The following is a 19,233-nucleotide window of genomic DNA, read 5'->3' on the forward strand; positions in this document are numbered from 1 at the left end:
TTTAAAGATCTTATTTATTTATTTGACAGACAGAGATCACAAGTAGGCAGAGAGGCAGGCAGAGAGAGAAGAGGAAGCAGGCTCCCCACTGAGCAGAGGCCCGATTCGGGGCTCCATCCCAGGACCCCGGGATCATGACCTGAGCCAAAGGCAGAGGCTTTAACCCACTGAGCCACCCAAGCGTCCCTAAGTAAACCATTTAAAAGAAAGTATAGGAAGGAAGGAAGGAGAGAAGGAAGGAAAGGGAAAAAAGAACAAAGAAAGTGTGGTTGGCTGAATAATGATTCCCCTGTCCCACCCCACCCCCAAAGTGGTCAGATCCTAATTCCTAGAACCTGTGAATATGTTACCTTATATGGCAGAAGGAACTTGGCAGATATGATCAAGTTAGGGATTTTGAGAGGAGGAAATTACCATTTATTATCGATATGGGCCTGATAGTCCCAGAGATCCTTGTAAGTAGGAGGCTGAAGATCAGAGAAAGAAGCAATGTCATCATGCACACGGGTAGAAAAGGCTACGTGATGTGAGATAATGAGCGAAGGAATTTGTTTGCCTCAGAAGGTAAAAAAGGCAAGGAAAGACTCTCCCCTAAATCCTCCAGAAGGAAACAACCCTGTTAATACCTTAGTTTTAGCCTCGTAAGATTCATTTTGGATTTCTGACCTCCAGAACTGCAAGAGGATAAATTTGTGTTGTTTTAAATCACTAAATGTATGGTAATTTGTTACAGCAGCAAAAGGAAACTCATACAGAATATCTGGGAAATGAATGGCTATATCATTCTCCTTTGGTCATTATTTCTAGTTGCTTTTATGAGCAAAGCTTGTCTTACCTAGCAACAGTTGCTAAGTAAGTTAACAATTTAATGCTAGAGTCTGGAAGAGAGCCACTGCTTAAATCTTCCCAAATCCAGTGCCCATACCTTATGTGGCAAAGACTTTCAGAACCATTCTTTGCCATTAGGCACATAATCACTACCTAATCATGGCAAATCATTTTATTCTTACCAGCCTCTAACATTGTCCTAAAACCCTGAACCTCTAACAGCTTTCTTAAACTTCTAGCTTTTCTTAAAACTTTTTTTTTCCATATCATAAGAGTACTTTAACTGCACATAGTGAAAGACATCTAAAATTTAATTATGATCAGAAATCCGAATTACACAAACTTTGTTTGCTGTGCTGTTTGTAATAAAATAATTCCACCAGCCCCTTTTGGGGAAACCTTCAAACGGATCCATGAATACAAGCCATTTAAGACCCGCTTTTACACTCACAAAGATATACTGGGTAAGTGAATGCTCTTTTACTTTGTTCAAATATTTGATAGCATTATGTATCATTCTTTCTGCTGTATAGACTTTTACCAGGTCTTCTGAAAGTTGCTTGTCTTACAGGGGTGTCTGTGTGGCACGAGAAGAGTGTGGGTTGAAAACTAGCTTCTCCACTGACCAGTTGTGTGCCTTAGACAGTACACTTAGCCTCTCAGTCTGTGTTATAGGGATATTAGGGACCCTATATTAAATAGGGATGTTAATACCTATTTGTAGATTGGTTATGAGGCTTTGATGAAATATTTGTTGACACATAATAGTACATGGAAGTTCTTTTTGCCCTTGTCTGTACTTGGGCACCTTCCTTACACATAGGGGAGGAAATACCTCTGAGTAACACCGTAATAGGTAGTGACACTATAACCTTTACTAGTAGCTGCTGACATAAATGTAGATAACGTGGAAATTAACCTGAGACTATTTACTGTCTAAGCAAATCAGATTGTCATCACAGGTTTGCTTCTCTCTTTCTTCCCATCAGAGTTTGCAGTCTGACTTTGAGCCTTAAAATGTTTTCCTAAGGGCTCTCAAAATACTTCTCTGATCCTCTCTTCCTGTAACCTGGTAAACTAGTGATTTGATTTCACTCCTGATCTTTGAAAATATGAGAAGCTAAAGAAAGGAGAATCTTTTGAAAACACTATGGTGTAGGGGAGATCAGATTGGAATCATCCTCTACAAATGTCAACACCAAGACTGATTTTAACTTTCAGTACATTAATTATAACATCTAAAATGATTTAATTTTTTATGCTCAGGCAGTGGATATCCATTCTTAGATATGTGTTTATAGATCGATTCCTTATGCCTTCTGAGATATCTGAATCCAAACATTAAGTAGATAAATTAAACCTAATTAGAAATTAATATTTTATATTCAGTGACCTCTATTTGTGATTGACTATTATAAGTCAAAAGAGTCAAAATTCTCTGTTCTTTTTAAATAAATTCAGGAGCATGTAGAAATGTTTGTATAAATGTTAAATAAATATTGCATAGGTCAGTAGTTCTCAACCATAGCAGTGTACACAGCTTTTACTTGTGTGTATGTGTGTTTTAAAGATTTTATTTATTTATTTGACAGAGAGATTGCAAGTAGGCAGAGAGGCAGGCAGAGGCGGGGCTGGGGAAGCAGGCTTCCTGCTGAGCAGAGAACCTGATATGGGACCCTGGACCCTGAGATCATGACCTGAGCCAAAGGCAGAGGCTTAACCCACTGAGTCACCCAGATGCCCCGTGTATGTGTTATGTGTTTAAGTAGGCTCTGTACCCAGCATGGAGCCTGACATGGGGTTTGAACTCACAACCCTGAGATCAAGACCTGAGCTGAGATCAAGAGTCAGATGCTTAACTAACTGAGCTACCCTGGTGCCCCAGTTCACACAGCTTTTAAAACATTTGTTTTTACTACAGATATCTTAATACAGAGTCACAGGACTTAATGTTAATTTAATACAGACCCACTAAATTAGAACCTTCAGAATCAGACTTCAGCGTGTGTTGGTTATTTATTTATTTATTTATTTAAATGGTTTTTTTTTAAAAAATAAAGATTTTTATTTATTTATGTGACAGAGATCACAAGTAGGCAGAGAGGCAGTCAGGGGGTGGGGGGGATGCAGGCTCCCCGCTGAGCAGAGAGCCTGATGCAGGGCTCTATCCCAGGACCTGAGATCATGACCTGAGCTGAAGTCAGAGGCTTAAACCACTGAGCCACCCAGGAGCCCCTTTTTATTTTTTTATATTTGTTTTATATTTCAATAGCTTTTCATTTGGAAATTGAGACTCACAAGTTTTAAAAACAGAACAAAGTTCCCTTGTACTCCAGTTTTTCTCATTGGTATCTTACATAATGCTAGTATATTGTCAAAACCAGGAAATTGGTATTGGAACAATACTGTTAACTCAGGTGCAGACCTTACGTTCATTTTTTTCTTGGTATAGTTTATGAAATTAATCACGTGTAGGCTTATGTAACCATCACCACAATCAGGACAGAGAACTGCTCTGTCACCACAAATAACTCCCTGTGTTACCCCTTAACACACCCTACCCTGAGCCACTGGCAACCACTAATCTGTTCTCCATCACTATAATCTTATCCCTTTGAGAATGTTATATAAATAGAATCATATAGTATGTAAATCTTTGAAATTGACTTTTTTCACTCAGCTTATGCCCTTGAGATCCATCCAAGTTGTTCTTTGTATTAGTAGTCTTACTTTCCAGGTATTTTTTTTTTTTTTTAAAGCTATGCGGGAATCCTGTTGTACAATTAGGGTTGAGAACAATTAATATAAAATAATGAAATTAAAGCATTAAAAAGTAATAGCCCACAGTTGTATTACATTTTTATGAAGTTTTAGTACATTGATGGTCCATGCTTAGTCACCTTTCTCCCTAGATCTTTCATTATCATACCTACACAGTGTTGAGCCTATGTAGTATATGTCCATCTCTACCATAGTAGTCACTGCCCTATGTGCTTAAATTCACTAATCTAATAGCAAGACTCTTAATGCCATCAAACATGGATTTTTCAGTTGCAGGTGACAGAAACACAACTCAGACTATGCATAAAAGAGAATTCCTTGACCCTTTAACAGAGAAACCCAAGAAGGATCCAGTACCAGGGCTTTCAGTCTATCCATGCTTGCTCTCAATGAGTTGGCCTAATTATTTACTACCAGCCAGACTTATTCCAGCAGCTGGGAAAAGAATAGAAGTGTCCCAAACTGCTCTAAGTGCCTATTACCTTCAACTTAGAAATCTTAGAGGAAAAAGCTATGTTCTCCTCACATCCTTACATAAAATCCTAAAGAGGAGCCTGGCTGTCCATGCTGGAGCATGTGCCCAACCCTGGGCCAACTGTGTGGCCTGGAAGATGGTGACAATATAATGGGCTAAGTAGATTGGCTGCTGTGATTTGCAGTCCCTCGAGAACAACCTGACGTGAGAGAGGAACATTCTTGAGAGAAATGGGTCCTGTTACCAGAGGGAGAGCAGAGATGTTTGGCAAACACATATGTTCACAGTGACTTTGTGAACATAAAGTCACAGTGCCTTCTCTGTACTTATTACTAAGCCAGGCATTGGGAGAGAGACACGGTAATGTAAGATACGTTTTGTAATTTTCAGAAGTTGATCGTCAAGACCTAAACACATGAAAATTTAATAATTCAGTAAATCTAAGATGTGAGAGTTAAGTGGAATGATAAAGAGTTTAGACTGAGGAAAAGATGACACTGTGTGTGATTTGAGCACTGAGAAGGCTGGTCGCCTGCACGCAGGTCCTGAGCCACATGACGGTCCGCTCTGGCAGGCGAAGAGGGAGCTCGGCTGCAGGTCTAGCTCTGTCCCTAGCTACCTGGCACCATGTCATCCTCTAACCCCTTTGGCTTTTATTTTCTTGTCTAAGTAGAGAGGCTATTATTATGGGAGTATTATCATGTGGACTTTAAATGAGATAATTGACCGAGAAGTACTAAACAGGTACCCGCTTACTCACTCCACAACGGAAGCAGCTAAACCATGAAGACCTACACATGAAGAAAGGCCTGCAACAGAGTGAAGAGAGCATTGTGCTACCATCTGTCTGAGAGGTAACACCAGCACCCAGATCAGGCAGAGAGAGGGGAGCAGGATAACGTGCTAGTATCACTTTAATACTCTCTCACTGCTCTGCTCTGGGACCACAGAATGTGCTGTTTTCTGCCACTTTACTTCCCCAGTTGCTTATTGTGTGGCCTGAGTGTGAGGAAGGGAACATCCTGTCTCCAGATCTAACGATGCTGTGAGTTCCCTCCTCATTAATTAGGGAAAAACCTACCCTTTTCATCGGTATCTTTAAAGAAAAGATTGACATCTAAAAGGTATATCTTTTAGAGAATACTAATAACTAGGTGATAGTGAAAAGGAAAAAACAGCCTGCGGATTCTTGTGATTGGTTTTCCTCAAATACACAGATATCGGGGCAGATATCCTGAGTAAAGAAGAGCAATTTCAAGAGGCAGCACTCAAAGAACTTATTGCAAAAGCAGAAGCTGACGTATGGGTTCAGGTAAAAGAAGCTGGATATCAACTAAATGCGTATTTATGATTCTTTCACTCTCTGGATTTGTCTAAAACCATTGGCAGAACTGACTGAACCCTGGTTATCTGTGGGACCTTGGGCGAGTTCTTCAACTCTGCAGTCTCAGCTTCTTCACATGTAAAAGAGGAACAGTAAGATTTTATAGGATTGTTAACAGAGTTCAATGAAATAATGTTCTGGAACACGGGGTGTTCAGTGAGAAGCGGACACCATTAGGAGCTTCCTTCCTTCTGAATTGCCCCTCTGTGTGGATCACTTGTGCTTACTTTAATCTCACTGGATTAAAACTTAAAAAACAAATCCTTGTTGATAATTGCTTATTATTGCTTCCTATTTGTACAGTGTATAACACCCCTGACCAAGTGCCTAGTTTTGCCAAATTCTGCATATGGTCTGCTCTCTTTGCTCCGTTCTCTCCAAAGTCCTTGATACCTTGTCCCTGTGACTACTGAGGGTTGTAGGGGCAATTTGAGTGTGTTGGGACTCACAGTCAGATCCCAGACACTTAACTAAAGCAAAATCTCAATCCTTCAGCCCCTACTTATTCCAGTCATAGGCAGAATAACAACTTCCCAAAGAGAATCTCTGTGAGACCAGGACAAGCCACAGTGCTTGGAACCTTAATTCTCAGTTTCTTTATAACATAGACATCATCACAAAGAGTGTTAGAATTGTCCAGCATCTGTGCCAGCACAAGCTTTGTATTAGAGTACTTTGGAAGTGCAAAATGTTCCAAGTACAAAGGGTAATATGAATAAAAGCCTTAGTAGTCATCTCTCTTTATCAATAAGAGTAAAATTCAAATCAATTGCAACCTGTTACTTATACACCCTAATACAAAGCAGTGCTTTTATGAGTAATCTCCAGTTTACATGTCAGCATATCTAATGATCTAGGCATTCTCTTCAGATAAAATAATAAAACCTCTTTCTGAACATCTGATGGAGGTCAGGGATGGTGCTCAGCCGCCTTTCTCTGCAAGTTCTAGCTTTGTGCATCTTTACACTTCTCTGTATTTTCCAGATTTTCTGGAATGAGCACACATTCCTTTGATAGTCAAGCAACAAATACAGTGCCAAAGAAAAGACAGCTCAGCAGCTTACAGTAAACTCTGTTTAGCAATTCACAGAATAGTGATGTTAGCCATCAGCGGGGGGATGTGTTAAGGCATCTCTGGCTAAGGCAGCCAGTTTGCTGTGGGAGATTTGAGATGGGAACAGAACAAGTAATTAGGGGCCCCATCGTGGTTGCTAATTTTTCAGTGAACGTTAAAAATTTGTGTTAATGTAAGTTTATACATTATAAATATTCATACATATGGGCTATTTCTTTCAAAGGCTGATGAACGTCAAAAACAAGCAGTCGAGAAAGCACTTGAGGAAGCAAATAACCAACACAAAATTGATATTCAGATTCTGAAAGAAGCACACCAAAAAGATTTACAGGTTTTTATGATGACTTGTTTGTTGTCTTTTGTAAGGGTACATAGGTTAGTAAAAAGCTCTGGCAAACGAATGAGAGAAAAAACAAAATGTGTAAAACTTCAATCGATGTTTCCTAGCGGTTGGGTGGGAGACCCAGGATTTTTACAGAAGAGATGCTGAACTCACAGATGAGAGCAGCAGTGATGGATGGGTGTGGGGGAATCCCATGGTCTCTGATGTGATGAATCCAAACTTTTATGGGGTTTCAAGGCCCAAAGGAGCTACCCCGTCTACGTTACCCACCACATCTCTTGCCCCAGCCCTTCTCTCTCACTGCCCTTTTTTGGGTCCTCAAACCTGAATGCACCACCTCCTTCCCACCTCAGGATCTTTGCAGAATGTTCTTCCCCCACTTCATGGGATTTAGCTCAAACCTGGGATTTAGCTCAAACTTGAGGGAAGTTTTACCTGATAAGCTCTTCCCTGCCACTGTGCACTGCCTTGACACCTTGTCCCCTTTTATAGCTGTCCTCATCCGTCAACACTGCAGTTAAATAGCCTGCATGATTACTTCTGCCCCACACATGACAGTAGCCTCCAGTAGGCCTGTCTTTCATTCCCACTCTAGCCCAGTGTCTAGCACAGAGCCTTGACCTAGCAAGTGTTCAAGTTGGGGCCAAACAAATGAAGTAGGCTATTTTCTTCCTTCTTCCAAGCTTTCTGATTGCCTCCTCTTCCCTCAATTTGCATTTACTGCAGTGCCTAGAGGGACCCTAAGCTGTTACTGAAGTATTTCCTGCAGCACCAGAGGGCATAAAATGAGGGGTCCTCTTTCTAACCTGGATCTTGTTCAAGCACACAACTGTAGGTAACTGGCCTGCTTTCCAGGCAGAGGTCCAGGAATTCATTATTTAGTTATATACCTCAGTTACAAAATCTGATCAAAGAAAAAGGATATAGAAATGTTTTAATATGGCAGCCACGGGAGGGACAGGACAGGATGTGGTGTAGATGCGATGATTTATGGGCAGAGGCTGGAGGGAAGGTGGCAGAAGTCTGGCCCCAGATTTAGCATAACTTAATAAGAACAGAACTAACAATTCAGGGACTACCAGCCCATTTATTCATTGTTTTGGTAATGAGCACCTACTATATATCAGATGGGTATTAGATGAGATTAAATAGACTGTCCTTGTCCTCAAGAAATTTGTTGGCAGGAAAAGGAGCTCTGCCCCAGGATCCTCCCTGCTTGGCTCTAGTGGCCGTGGTCCCTGAGAAGCGGGCTGCAGGGGTTCCCCGTCCATTCCCTCTTTTAGCTCAAAACATGAAGAGCATTTAAGCACATCTACATGGACTGCTGCACCACTGACATCTGCCGGTATGGCTCTAAGTATTTAAATACTTCTCTATCAGTTGATAAATAACGACACCCCCCCCACACCCAGTCTCCCTGGCTATTCCCTCAGACTCCAAGACCTCCACCAATCCAGCAATGAAGGGGGCAACCCTTTAAAACAGTGGGGGAACTTCAGGCCCCTGCACCAGTGCTGCTGTCAGAGAACATACATTTTGAATATCACTCCTGGCATTAGGCTGTGAAAATACAAGGATGACCAAGCTGTGATGCCGGTTTTAAGGAACTCACGTTGATTGTACCCCATATAGCCTTTGCCTGGAGTTGATCCACTTGGTGCTGAAGTAGAATTCCTAAGAAGATGTGAAGGGGAAGAGTTAGAAGGAGGTTGACCTTTCTAAAATATTCGTCTAGGGTTTGGGAATTCACATTTATACTGCCATCTCAGGGACATATTTTCTTTCTTTCTTTTTTTAAAAGATTTTATTTATTTATTTGACAGAGAGAGAGAGAGAGCTCACAAGTAGGCAGAGAGGCAGGGGGAAACAGGCTCCCCGCTGAGTTGAGAGCCCGACATGGGGCTCGATCCCAGGACCCTGAGATCATGACCTGAGCTGAAGGCAGCGGCTCAACCCACTGAGCCACCCAGGTGCCCCAAGGATGTATTTTCTTAAAGATTTTATTCATTTATTTGAGAGAGAGAGTGTGCACACACAGAGAAGTGGGCATGGGGGAAAGGGAGAGGGGGAAGCAGACTCCCTCCTGAGCAGGAAGCCTGACACAGCACTTGATCCTAGGACCCTGGGATCATGACCTGAGCTGAAGGCAGATGCTTTACCAACTGAGCCATCTGGGCACCCACGGATATTTTTAGTGTAACGAAGGAGTGATTTGTCTTTAGAGGGATGCATAGGATTGTTTCAACGTAGGGTACCCAGACATACACATCATTATTGCTTCTCAAGTGGTATCTATGAACAACCTACTTTAGAGTCTACTCATCTAGGAGCTTAACATGCAGATTTCCAGGCCCCACCTGACCTACACAGTCAGGGGCTAGGTTTTTAACCAGAAGCCCATCTGATTCTCACATGTATTATAGTTTGAGATCGTCAGTATGAAGAGCAGAAAACCAAGCTATTCTAAAACCAAATACCATTAAATTAGATACGTAGATCTCACCAGGTATTACTCTTTTATGATATTAAGATCTTTTATGATATTATTACTCTTTTATGATATTATGATATTCAGGACGCCTGGGTGGCTCAGTTGGTTAAGTGGCTGCCTTTGGCTCAGGTCATGATCCCAGGGTTTTGGAATCGGGCTCCTTGCTCAGCAGGGAGCCTGCTTCTCCCTCTGCCTCTGCCTGCCTGTGCTCACTCTCTCTGACAAATAAATAAATAAAATCTTAGAAAAAAAAAAAGAATTTGGTGTAAGTCTTAGTGCTTGCTGTTAAACAAAATTTCAAGATCTTATCCAATGGACAATGGGTAGGTAGTACTTTGCAAAGACGTTTATATTAACTTTTTCCAAATACAGTGATATTGAAAACGGAATGATAACATGGAAGCTAAGGGAAAATTAGAGTAGAAAATATAATGAAATCAGGAATGAATTAAAAACTTAAAAGTGTATATATGCATCAGTTTCTGTGCAATTATCACTATTTGGGCCTTGAACTTTCTGGCAGTCAGTGCAAAGAGGAAAGTGCCATGAATCACCATGTCCATTAGGCAAAACCAAATCAGATACTCAGAGAGGCCCAGATATTCCTACACGTGATAGCTGAGAGAAACTTCTTCTAAGGGAGACATCATGTCATAAATGTCTGTCACACATCAGTGCAGCAAATATGATGGATTTCATGAGGCTGTTTCTTACAATATCTCAATATATGAGCTGATTTACTCAAAATGCATTTCAGCAAAAGTAATTTAACTGGGAGACTTTCCATTGAATACGAACACTGCCAGTCAGTCAGTCATTGAATTATTTTTGTAACCTTAAATATGTATTCCACATACTTTGTGAGGCAGTAAAATGATTTTGCTTTAATACATCATTACATAAAAGAAGGATTCGTTTAATTCTTTGAATCCCAGCTCAGAACCCAGCCAAAATTAAGGGCTGGAGTGTTATTTTAAAATTCTGTGATTCAAATAGAAATAGTTTATGATACTCCATCTATCTAAAACTCAACCATTCAGCAATCTCAATTACTGAGAATATACTTGAAAACCCAGAAATAATTTAAAATATCCCTGAGGAATTTAAATAAAGCCTCCGACTACACGACAGAAACTCAGGCTTATTACTCGTAGCAGAACCTCTCCATTCCCCACTCAAATGTTATTTACACTTACTTGACAGGATGAACCCAGCAGATGTGGCTGCTCAGTGTCACAAATCCAAAATAGATTAAAACTAGAAATGACAAAAAGGAGCTCACACACAGCAGTGAAAAGAGGGTCCTCAGCACAATAGCATGTGAAGAATAAGAAAAAATTACAAAAATCAGATATCGGATCTCAAAAAGCAAAGCAGTCTGGGATCATTTCTAACAGAGACAAGTAGCCCAATAACTTGAACAATTACTAAGTATAGTATAAAGTATTTAGCTCAATACAATTGTTCTCTTTTATCTGCCAGCCTGGGTCATCAAGAAGGGTTAAAATATGTTCACTATACTCTTTTTTATGAAGTAAGATAAATGTTAAAGACATTTAGAAGTATTTCCACGTAAAATGTTTTATCATCAAAAAGTTCTGGTCTTTTCAGAGACAAAGCCTTCTGCATATAGAAAACCTAGCTGGCATTTCTAAACAGCCAATGTTTTCCTTAACATTTCTTTGTAAATAAATGAACTGAGGCCACTCTGGAGAGATTCTTAAATTTGTTTTGTTGTTTTATTCATTTTTTAAAATTGTCACCCTTGGCATAGCCAAAGTGGGAGGTTGAAAACATTCCTTGTCTTGAAAAAAACTGAAGTCTTGGGGTGCCTGGGTGGCTCAGTTGGTTAAGTGACTACCTCTGGCTCAGGTCATGATCCCAGGGTCCTGGAAGTGGTAGAGCTCTGCACTGGGCTCTTGGCTCAATGGGAAACCTGCTTCTTCCTCTCCCACTCCCCCTGCTTGTGTTCCCTCTCTTGCTGTGTCTCTGTCAAATAAATAAATGAAATCTTAAAAAAAAAAAAATCTAACAAATGTTTTAATTGTTGAAACACTTTTTTTCTCAAAAGCTAAAGTAGTTTCAGTTTCTACTGAGACACAGAGTTCAAAAGAAAGAAAGAGAGAAAGCAAGCAGAGATCCTCACTATGATTAGAAGATTGTACAGGGTTTCTGGAATGAAAATAAATTGATGAATCTCTTGGAAGACTCTAGCATCACAGCCAGCAATAAAGCAAGAAATTGTCATTGAGAATCCTATTTCTGTTCCTAGTTCTGTGAAATAACTTCTTTATGCCCTCTCGTTATCCTTAAAATAGAGATAAAAATTTACTTTTAAGTGAAATTTTGAAAACTTTAGACGGAATTCATTGCTCCTCCTTTCTTGCATTTTTACTAAAACACTCTGCAAGATTAAGTTGCTGATTTCCTCTAGATCTGCATTAAACACGGAGTCTTCAAGGAGAAGGATCCCAGTCTTCTTGTGTTTGTACTATATGGGCCTAGCACAGTGCCTGGCACACAGTGCAGTTAGTAGCCATTTCCAAAATGGTTACAGGGTTTTCCTTGAAAATCTGTTTTTCTTGAGTCCTGGTTTGACTAGTGCTTCCCCTCTTTACTTGGCCAAAGGCATCCACAGGTCCTTTTACTTTGGAGCAATGAAGCTCTTGTTCCTGTCCCCTTGGGAAAGACAAAGAGCCCCTCAATGCTAATGAGCTAGAATGCTCAGATGGCAAGAGGACCAGAAGACAAGCTTCTGTGACTATAGTAATGGGCAACTGTTAGCTGCTTGAGCTTCACGTTCTCTCATACCCAGGAGACACTTGGGAGACATAGTAATTATTTCTGTCATTTTCCAGGATTGACTTCCTAAAGGAGAATCATATTATGTATCTCTAACACGATATTATAGAATATTTGGACAATCAAAGAAAAAAGATCTATTTTCCTTTTTGCATATTAGGGAATATTCCAATATTACCTATATAAATATTTATGTTTTATGGTTTGTAACATTTCTGGTATTAACATTGTGTAAATGAAAGCTTCCATATTATACACAGTCTTTATTTATTTATTTATTTATTTATTTATTTGAGAGTGAGAGAAAGCATGAGGGAGAAAGAGAGAGTCTTAAGCAGGCTCTGTGCCCAACATGGAGCCCAAGGCAGGGCTCAATCTCATGACCCAGCGATCATGACCTGAGCTGAAATCAAAAGTTGAACATTTAGCCGGCTGAACCACCCAGGTGCCCCCGCAGTCTTTTAAATCATCAGTGTTCACAGGAGCACGTTCCATCAGGTTGATGAACTATGATTTGAATAACCTTTTAGTGTGCATTTTTAAACATCAAAGCTTTGGGGACACCTGGGTGGCTCAGTCAGTTAAGCATCTGACCCTTGATCTCAGGGTTATAAGTTCAAGCCCCACATTAGGCTCTTGTGGAGCCCACGTAAAACAAAACCAAAAATATATATTTAAAAAATTAAGTAAAAATAAAAATAAGTCAAAGCTGTAACATTTCAATCTATTTAACTGTTGCTTAAGGAAATGGCAGCCAAAACCAAGATAGAGGTGCACCAAAACATGGAAGACACGCTACAGAGAGAACACTTGGCTGCGGAACAACGCATGGTGCATAGAATCCAGAGGATTATGATGGAGTGCCACAGGGAGAAGGTCCAGGCTGTGGAGAAGGCTAGGGCTGAAGAGAGACAGATGGCCCAAGAAGCAATGCAGGCCCAGAAAAGGTATTCCAGAGAACACATTTGCGAATCATTCTTACTCCGGCCAAAACAGCTTGGAGCAAGGGCTATAAGGTTGAGGCACATAGGTGGATATTTCCCAGGATCTGTGTTTTTACATTTTTTATTATGGAGTATTTCAAACATAGAGAACAATATGTAATATATTGTAGAATGTGTATGCATGTCTGTGTGTGTGTGTGTGTGTGTGTGTGTGTGTGTGTGTGTGTGTAGTTTAAAGAAAAATAGCATGAATATTCAAGGATATACCACTCCGCTGAAGAGACTGAAAATTGCAAACACTTCTGGCGCTCCCATGTGTTCTTCCTCAATCACATTTCCTTCCTCTCTCCCCACTCAAGAGATAACTACCATCCTAAATAATGTGCTTTGCATTCTGTATCTCCAGTTTTAAGAGGCTGAGGAGAGGAATCAAGAAATATTTCCCCATAAACACATAAAAGTCAATCTTTACATTTGTTAGTTGATATCATATGCCAGTATGTATTGTGTTACTTTTGGTCTTTTCCTTACTGCACACGTAATACATGCTGTAAATGGAATTGACACTTGGAAATATATACGGCAAAATGTGCTAAGTCCTGACTCACTGCTTTACTACCCTTCCCTGTCACCTCAGGTTGGGGATATCACTAGTCCTCCTGCAAGACCAGGGTGCAGTAGGTTCCCAGGTGGAAATTTAGAATATATTTTCCTTACAACATGTGGTTATAACTGATTAAAATAGTGCTAACAGTGCTATAGTTCAAGTGAAAAAATGGGTTAATAGTTTGTTGTGGGTTCATCAGGCAAAATGTTCAGTATCACTCTAAATACTTGATGTACAAGTGAATTTGGGGAACAAATCCCTTTATAATTTAGGAATTGAATGAATGGAGAAATGAAGTATTGGCTCTTATTGTCTTAAGAACCATGACTTTTACTGATGGACATAGAGAGGAGATTGAAAAGTGTGCTTTTAGCAACATACAGGGAAAATGAAAACTTCACTTAATCAGTAGAAGGGAAGGAACAGCCTGATATTATTCTTTAAACCTGTGAGCAATATATCTTGTACCATTTCAATAACCTCCCAAACACACAGAGAGAAAGCTAAGAGTCCCTAAATAGAGCAAAGCACAAGTCAGCTGCTAGTATGGTTTTTCCCATGCTTTATTTTTTCCTCAAGAGTCTAATGAGGTTGGAATATTATATATTAGATTCTATTTTTATTTAGTAATCTAGTTTTCTTATCTGAGAACCCATTTTATAAAATATCAGACCAAATCCTATAGATACATATGAACACACATGAAAATTATTCAAAAATTATTCAATTTCTAGCCAGCACTGCATGTAAATACTGTGTGTCATTTTGAAATCCCAAGATTAGAGCCTCATAAAGTGAGAGAAGGCAGATAGACCTCACCACTTAGAGAACTTAGAGAGTTCATGTCATGTCAGGAGGGTCATTGGAGGTCATCCTGTTGAACCTGCCATTCCTCCTGTTGAATGCCTACCAGGCACTGGTGAGCCTCCTGATTCCTTTTGTTCCAGGAATTTTACAGTGGGTTGAAGTGGTTGATTAAAATGCTGAATGACTTACTTGTCATGTGCTTCCTAATGTGGATCCAGAATGTGCTGTGTCTCATCCTCACATCCACGCTTGGCTTCTAATTCTGCCTCTCCCCAATGCATAGTGATCCTCTAGATATTTCAGAAGAGAGAAAGACTGTCCAAGCATTCGTTTGGGGGAGAAAAGAAAGAAAAGCAAAAAGTACTAAGCCAGTTCCTTTACTACTTCCCCATACATTATGATTTCTAGGCCCTCTTTTGAGAAAAAAAAAAAAAAAACGTTGTGGGTAAATTGTATAAGTCAAAAAATATTTTAGATAAACCACAAGAATTGACTTTTTATGATGAATATTTTACTTATGCTAAGAAACCTTTTTAAGCATGAGTTATTTTAAGCTTTAATAATGCTCTAATTTAGCTGTTTTTAAATTAATTGTTTGGCATAAAATATGTTTTGGGGAGAACTACATCTATACTACCCATTCTTTCACTCATATATTGGTTGCCTGTTGTATACACACCATACACCATGCCAGACAGGGGAGATAGAAAGCTGAATGGGTGCTCCAGACCATCTCTCCATGCCCTACACCCACTTTCCTCCTGGCTTCAATTCCATGATTTCAGGGAAATTATCAGAATTAAGATCAGAGATACTCTGACCTTAAACCAAAAGGAGTGACTCCCACAGGCTCAGAAATTCAAGCTCTGACATAAGCTGAGAGAAGTTGGAAAGGACATTTCAAAAAATACCAGATCGTTTTAGTGAGAAGAGATCTCTAGAGCAAGATGTTTTAGGCCAGGGTGGCAGTGGTGGGTTGGGGTAGGGTGAGGTGGGTACTACGGAGGGTGGGAGCTGGAGTGATCTAAGATGCACTTTATTTGAGCAGTCTTACCTAGGACCAGATCTGGTGGCACCTTCTAGTTGGCCCCATAGATGAACACATCCTCTGTGTGGGCAGGGAGAAAACCAGGCAAAGCCAGCAGGAAGCTCACACCTGCATGGGACAGAGCTGTGGTTCCCGAGAAGGAGTACCACTTCCTCTGTGGAGATTTGAGCCTGGCTCAAGGAAGTGTCCTACCAGTTCCTCCTAACCAAAGCCCCGGGGTCCCTAGTCGCCACCTTTATAGCGTCTCCAATATCCTGAAGATTCTATGAAACATCAGACTAAATCGTCAGGGTGTGTGTAGAGGCTCCCTCCTGGCTCTGGCTACAGTGTGACTTCTTCTGATGGCACCTCCATTCTCCTGTGACCCAGGCTGAGAATCGGGAAGTTTGTCTGGATTTTTCTTCTTTCTGCCTCCCCTGTATCCTTGCCAGCACAAACTGTGGCACTTACGGCTTTGTAATATTTCTTGAACTTATCCTTTTCTCTCCCTCTTCCTGCCCCTTTCTTTTTTATCATTAATTCAGACCCTAATCATTGCATACCCAGAATGTTGCAAAATATAGTACCAGTTCATCTCTCTACCTCACCCCATTACTTTTCAGCTTAAACACTATTACCAGAATAATAATTCTAAAATGTTACTTTCCTTGTGTTGTCCTCCTGATAAAAAATTTATAATTCTCTCTCTCACACTGTTGCAGCAGGTCACGGTTAAGGGCAGGAGCTCCCCTACTTGCTCAGTTGTGTCACCGAACAATAACTAAATCTCCCTAAGCCTCAATTTCCTCCCCTCTTACATGGGAATAATTAGAGGTAATAAATAAAAGTTGTACAATCTTCAGTTTTTATGAAAATTAAGAGATGTAATGGATGTCAAATGCTTAACACAGTCCCTTGGACACAGTAAATATTCAGTAAACGTTAACCCTTGTTATTAATCATTATTAATCATAGATGTAGCCTAACTGGTGAGAAAAAGGAGGAGAGAAATACTGCATAGCAGCCACAAAGGCTGAGGACAACTGATATTTACCTCATGATTGGGGAAGTCTGTCACGTTTGAAAGTCAAGTTGAAAGAATCAGGGACAATGAGAGAATTGCATCTTGGAGGTTAGAAGTTAGGAGGTAGGGAAGGTGTTAAGTCTTGGGAAGATTGTATTAGACTCAGAGGCAGAGGGTGAGGATTTTCAGGAACAATCATACATATTTGAATCAACATTTGTAAGTCATTTTATTCTCAAATCTTGGGAAGTTCTTCTGAAACTATGTTAAGTAGAGATGTCCACCAAAAGTGCATGCAATGGCTAAAAGCTTTTGACCGGGACTTAGACTGCCTGGGTTGCTCATTTTGCCACTTGTACTGATTAAGTGAAATAGGACAAGTCACTTAACCTTCGTGAGCCTCAGTCTCCTCATCAGTAAAATAGGCGGAATCATAGACCCACCTCATGGATTCATTTTGAGGAAACGAGCTAATTATGCATGGGTCGCTCATCCGTTAGCTTGCCTGGGAAACGGTAAGAATTCAACACAGTTGGCTGCTATGAATTACATATAGTTACATACATTATAACCAGAGGCCTGGGAACTCATTAGTGGTGGTTCTCCAAGAGTGGTCCAAAGAATGCCCAGTGTCCCTGAGACCCTATCAGGGGGTCCCTGAGGTCAAAGCTATTTTCTTAATAATACAAAGATATTATTTGCCTTTTCACTCTCATTAGCTCATAAGTTCAGAGTGGCATTTTCCAGGATTTTATGATGTATGATGTAACAATAGATTGAAACAATATGAAAAATCTATCTTTTTTTCTATTTTTGCAAAAAATATGAAATTATGCCACTGCCACTTTTCTCACCAAAACTTTTTTAATTTAGAAAGTGTATTTTTCATAAAAAGGTAAATTAATTACATTTAACATTTAATAGATTTAAATATCTTACATAAATGTATAACTATTTTTTAATGTCTCACTTTTAATTCTAATACTGTCAGTTTCACTAGAGATCACCCATACAAACAAAAGTTGTTTGGGTTCCTTGGTCATTTTAAGAGTGGAAAGGTTTTGAGACCAAAAGGCCTGAGGTGGCTATCATAGAGAATTGTTCAGATAAAACTGTGAGTATAATTTCTTCCCCTTTGGCTAAAGGGAAGTAGATTGATAGAAATACTTTCTCTAATGACTTAGAACTCTGACCCAATTTCTTCATTTTTAATCACATTGCATTCATGTTTTTCTGGCTACAGAGGACTCAGGTCCCTAAAATTACCATCAGACACTAGGCTACTAGGCCTCACCCTAGTCCGTGGCAGGGAAGACAGTCGGTGATCTCCCTTCGTAAAAAATGTTTTTGGATTGCTAACAGCTAGTGTAATCCAAAAGCTCATCTCTACCCACCTGTGTTAGACTGATGGCTCATCTAAACACGGCCACAATTTCTCATACATCTGAAGCAAAAGACAACATCGTTTTTTTAGTGGCTAATCCATCTAACTTCTAAATCCCTATCTTTTGTAGAAAAGCCATGGAGGAAATTCTGAATACTGGTATAACAGCTATAAAGGATCAGAGCAAGAATTTGAACCAAGTGATAAAAGAAAAAGAACATGAGATGAACGTGTACTATTGTATGGCTCAGAGACAGAAGCAAGAAGAGGTCCAGGAAGTGCTTCAAGAAGCAGAGAAGACACATAAGACCACGCTTGGAAATGTGATAGATAAACTCGTTGACACTCAGGGGGAGCTGCTATCTGTAGCGAAACAACTAGGCATTATGACAAACTGGAAAGATTTCCTGGAGGAGGAATTACAGGAAACAAGGGAAGCATTTCAAAAATACATCAATTATACATTTCCTAAGCTTTCGCCAGGACATGCAGATTTTATTCTACCAGAAAGAAAGAAAACACCTTCCAGCCTTGTTATTCAGGAGAATGAAAAAACTCTCGGATTAGAAGTCTTTGACTGAAATTTCACTACAAAAGCCAATGTTCTAAAGACTAAATAAATCAATTAAAAACCCACTTACTGACCCCCAGTTATATGCAAGGCACCATTGGGCTGCTGGCATTTTGATGGAAAACCAAAATCCTCAAAAAGCACATGCCAGGCTACATTGAGTTCTAAGTCTTTTTGAGGAGAGAAAACAGTGAGAGGGATCAAAACTAATTAGAAGGGGAAAAGTTTCTTCGAAGAAGTCCAAACAAATTTCTATAACTGGCTTTATTCTTGCCTACATCAGACATGTAGCTATTTTAGTGTTTGTTGCAGTTAAAAACAAGTAAAGGGATATGTTTTTAGATTATTCCTGTTGTGGAGAGGTATGCTAATTTCCAGTAAAGACTGTTATTTGGTGAAGTGCAATAGCATTGTAGGAAGAAAAGCAATTTCCTTCAAATTCAATAGGATAAAATTTAAATTCTGGGACCCCTATGCAAGCTAATTCAGAGAGGGCTGGCACGCTGAACATGGTACACAAGAGGACTTCACTCATTTTCACAGCAGTGTGTGAAAGGTACAAACCAGTAACGCAGTCACAGATAGGTTAAGTCACTTTCTCAAAGTCATACAGCTTGTAATGATCACAACCAGAGAGCATGGGTCTTGAGTTCACGCTTTTAGTCATGATTTTGTTCAGCCTGAACATCA

The 19,233-nt window shown here is 39.9% G+C and overlaps 1 protein-coding gene across 1 annotated transcript; it reads left to right on the forward strand.

Annotated features, from left to right (window-relative positions):
- The first annotated feature begins 1,144 nt into the window (after positions 1-1,144).
- Positions 1,145-18,553, forward strand: C5H6orf163 (chromosome 5 C6orf163 homolog). The gene is made up of 5 exons (XM_059401581.1): positions 1,145-1,292; positions 5,302-5,396; positions 6,767-6,874; positions 12,924-13,126; positions 18,103-18,553. The coding sequence occupies exons 1-5, from the start codon at positions 1,145-1,147 to the stop codon at positions 18,551-18,553; spliced, it is 1,005 nt and encodes a 334-aa protein (XP_059257564.1).
- Positions 18,554-19,233: the final 680 nt, after the last annotated feature.

The sequence above is a fragment of the Mustela nigripes genome, chromosome 5, assembly GCF_022355385.1.
Source record: "Mustela nigripes isolate SB6536 chromosome 5, MUSNIG.SB6536, whole genome shotgun sequence".
NCBI classification, from domain to species: Eukaryota; Metazoa; Chordata; class Mammalia; order Carnivora; family Mustelidae; genus Mustela; species Mustela nigripes.

Coding starts and splice junctions, on each gene's coding strand:
- C5H6orf163 (XM_059401581.1), top strand. CDS start 1,145: ATGATCAGAAATCCGAATTACACAAACTTTGTTTGCTGTGCTGTTTGT. Junction 1,293..5,301: donor CACTCACAAAGATATACTGG/GTAAGTGAATGC, acceptor TCAAATACACAG/ATATCGGGGCAGATATCCTG. Junction 13,127..18,102: donor GCAATGCAGGCCCAGAAAAG/GTATTCCAGAGA, acceptor TATCTTTTGTAG/AAAAGCCATGGAGGAAATTC.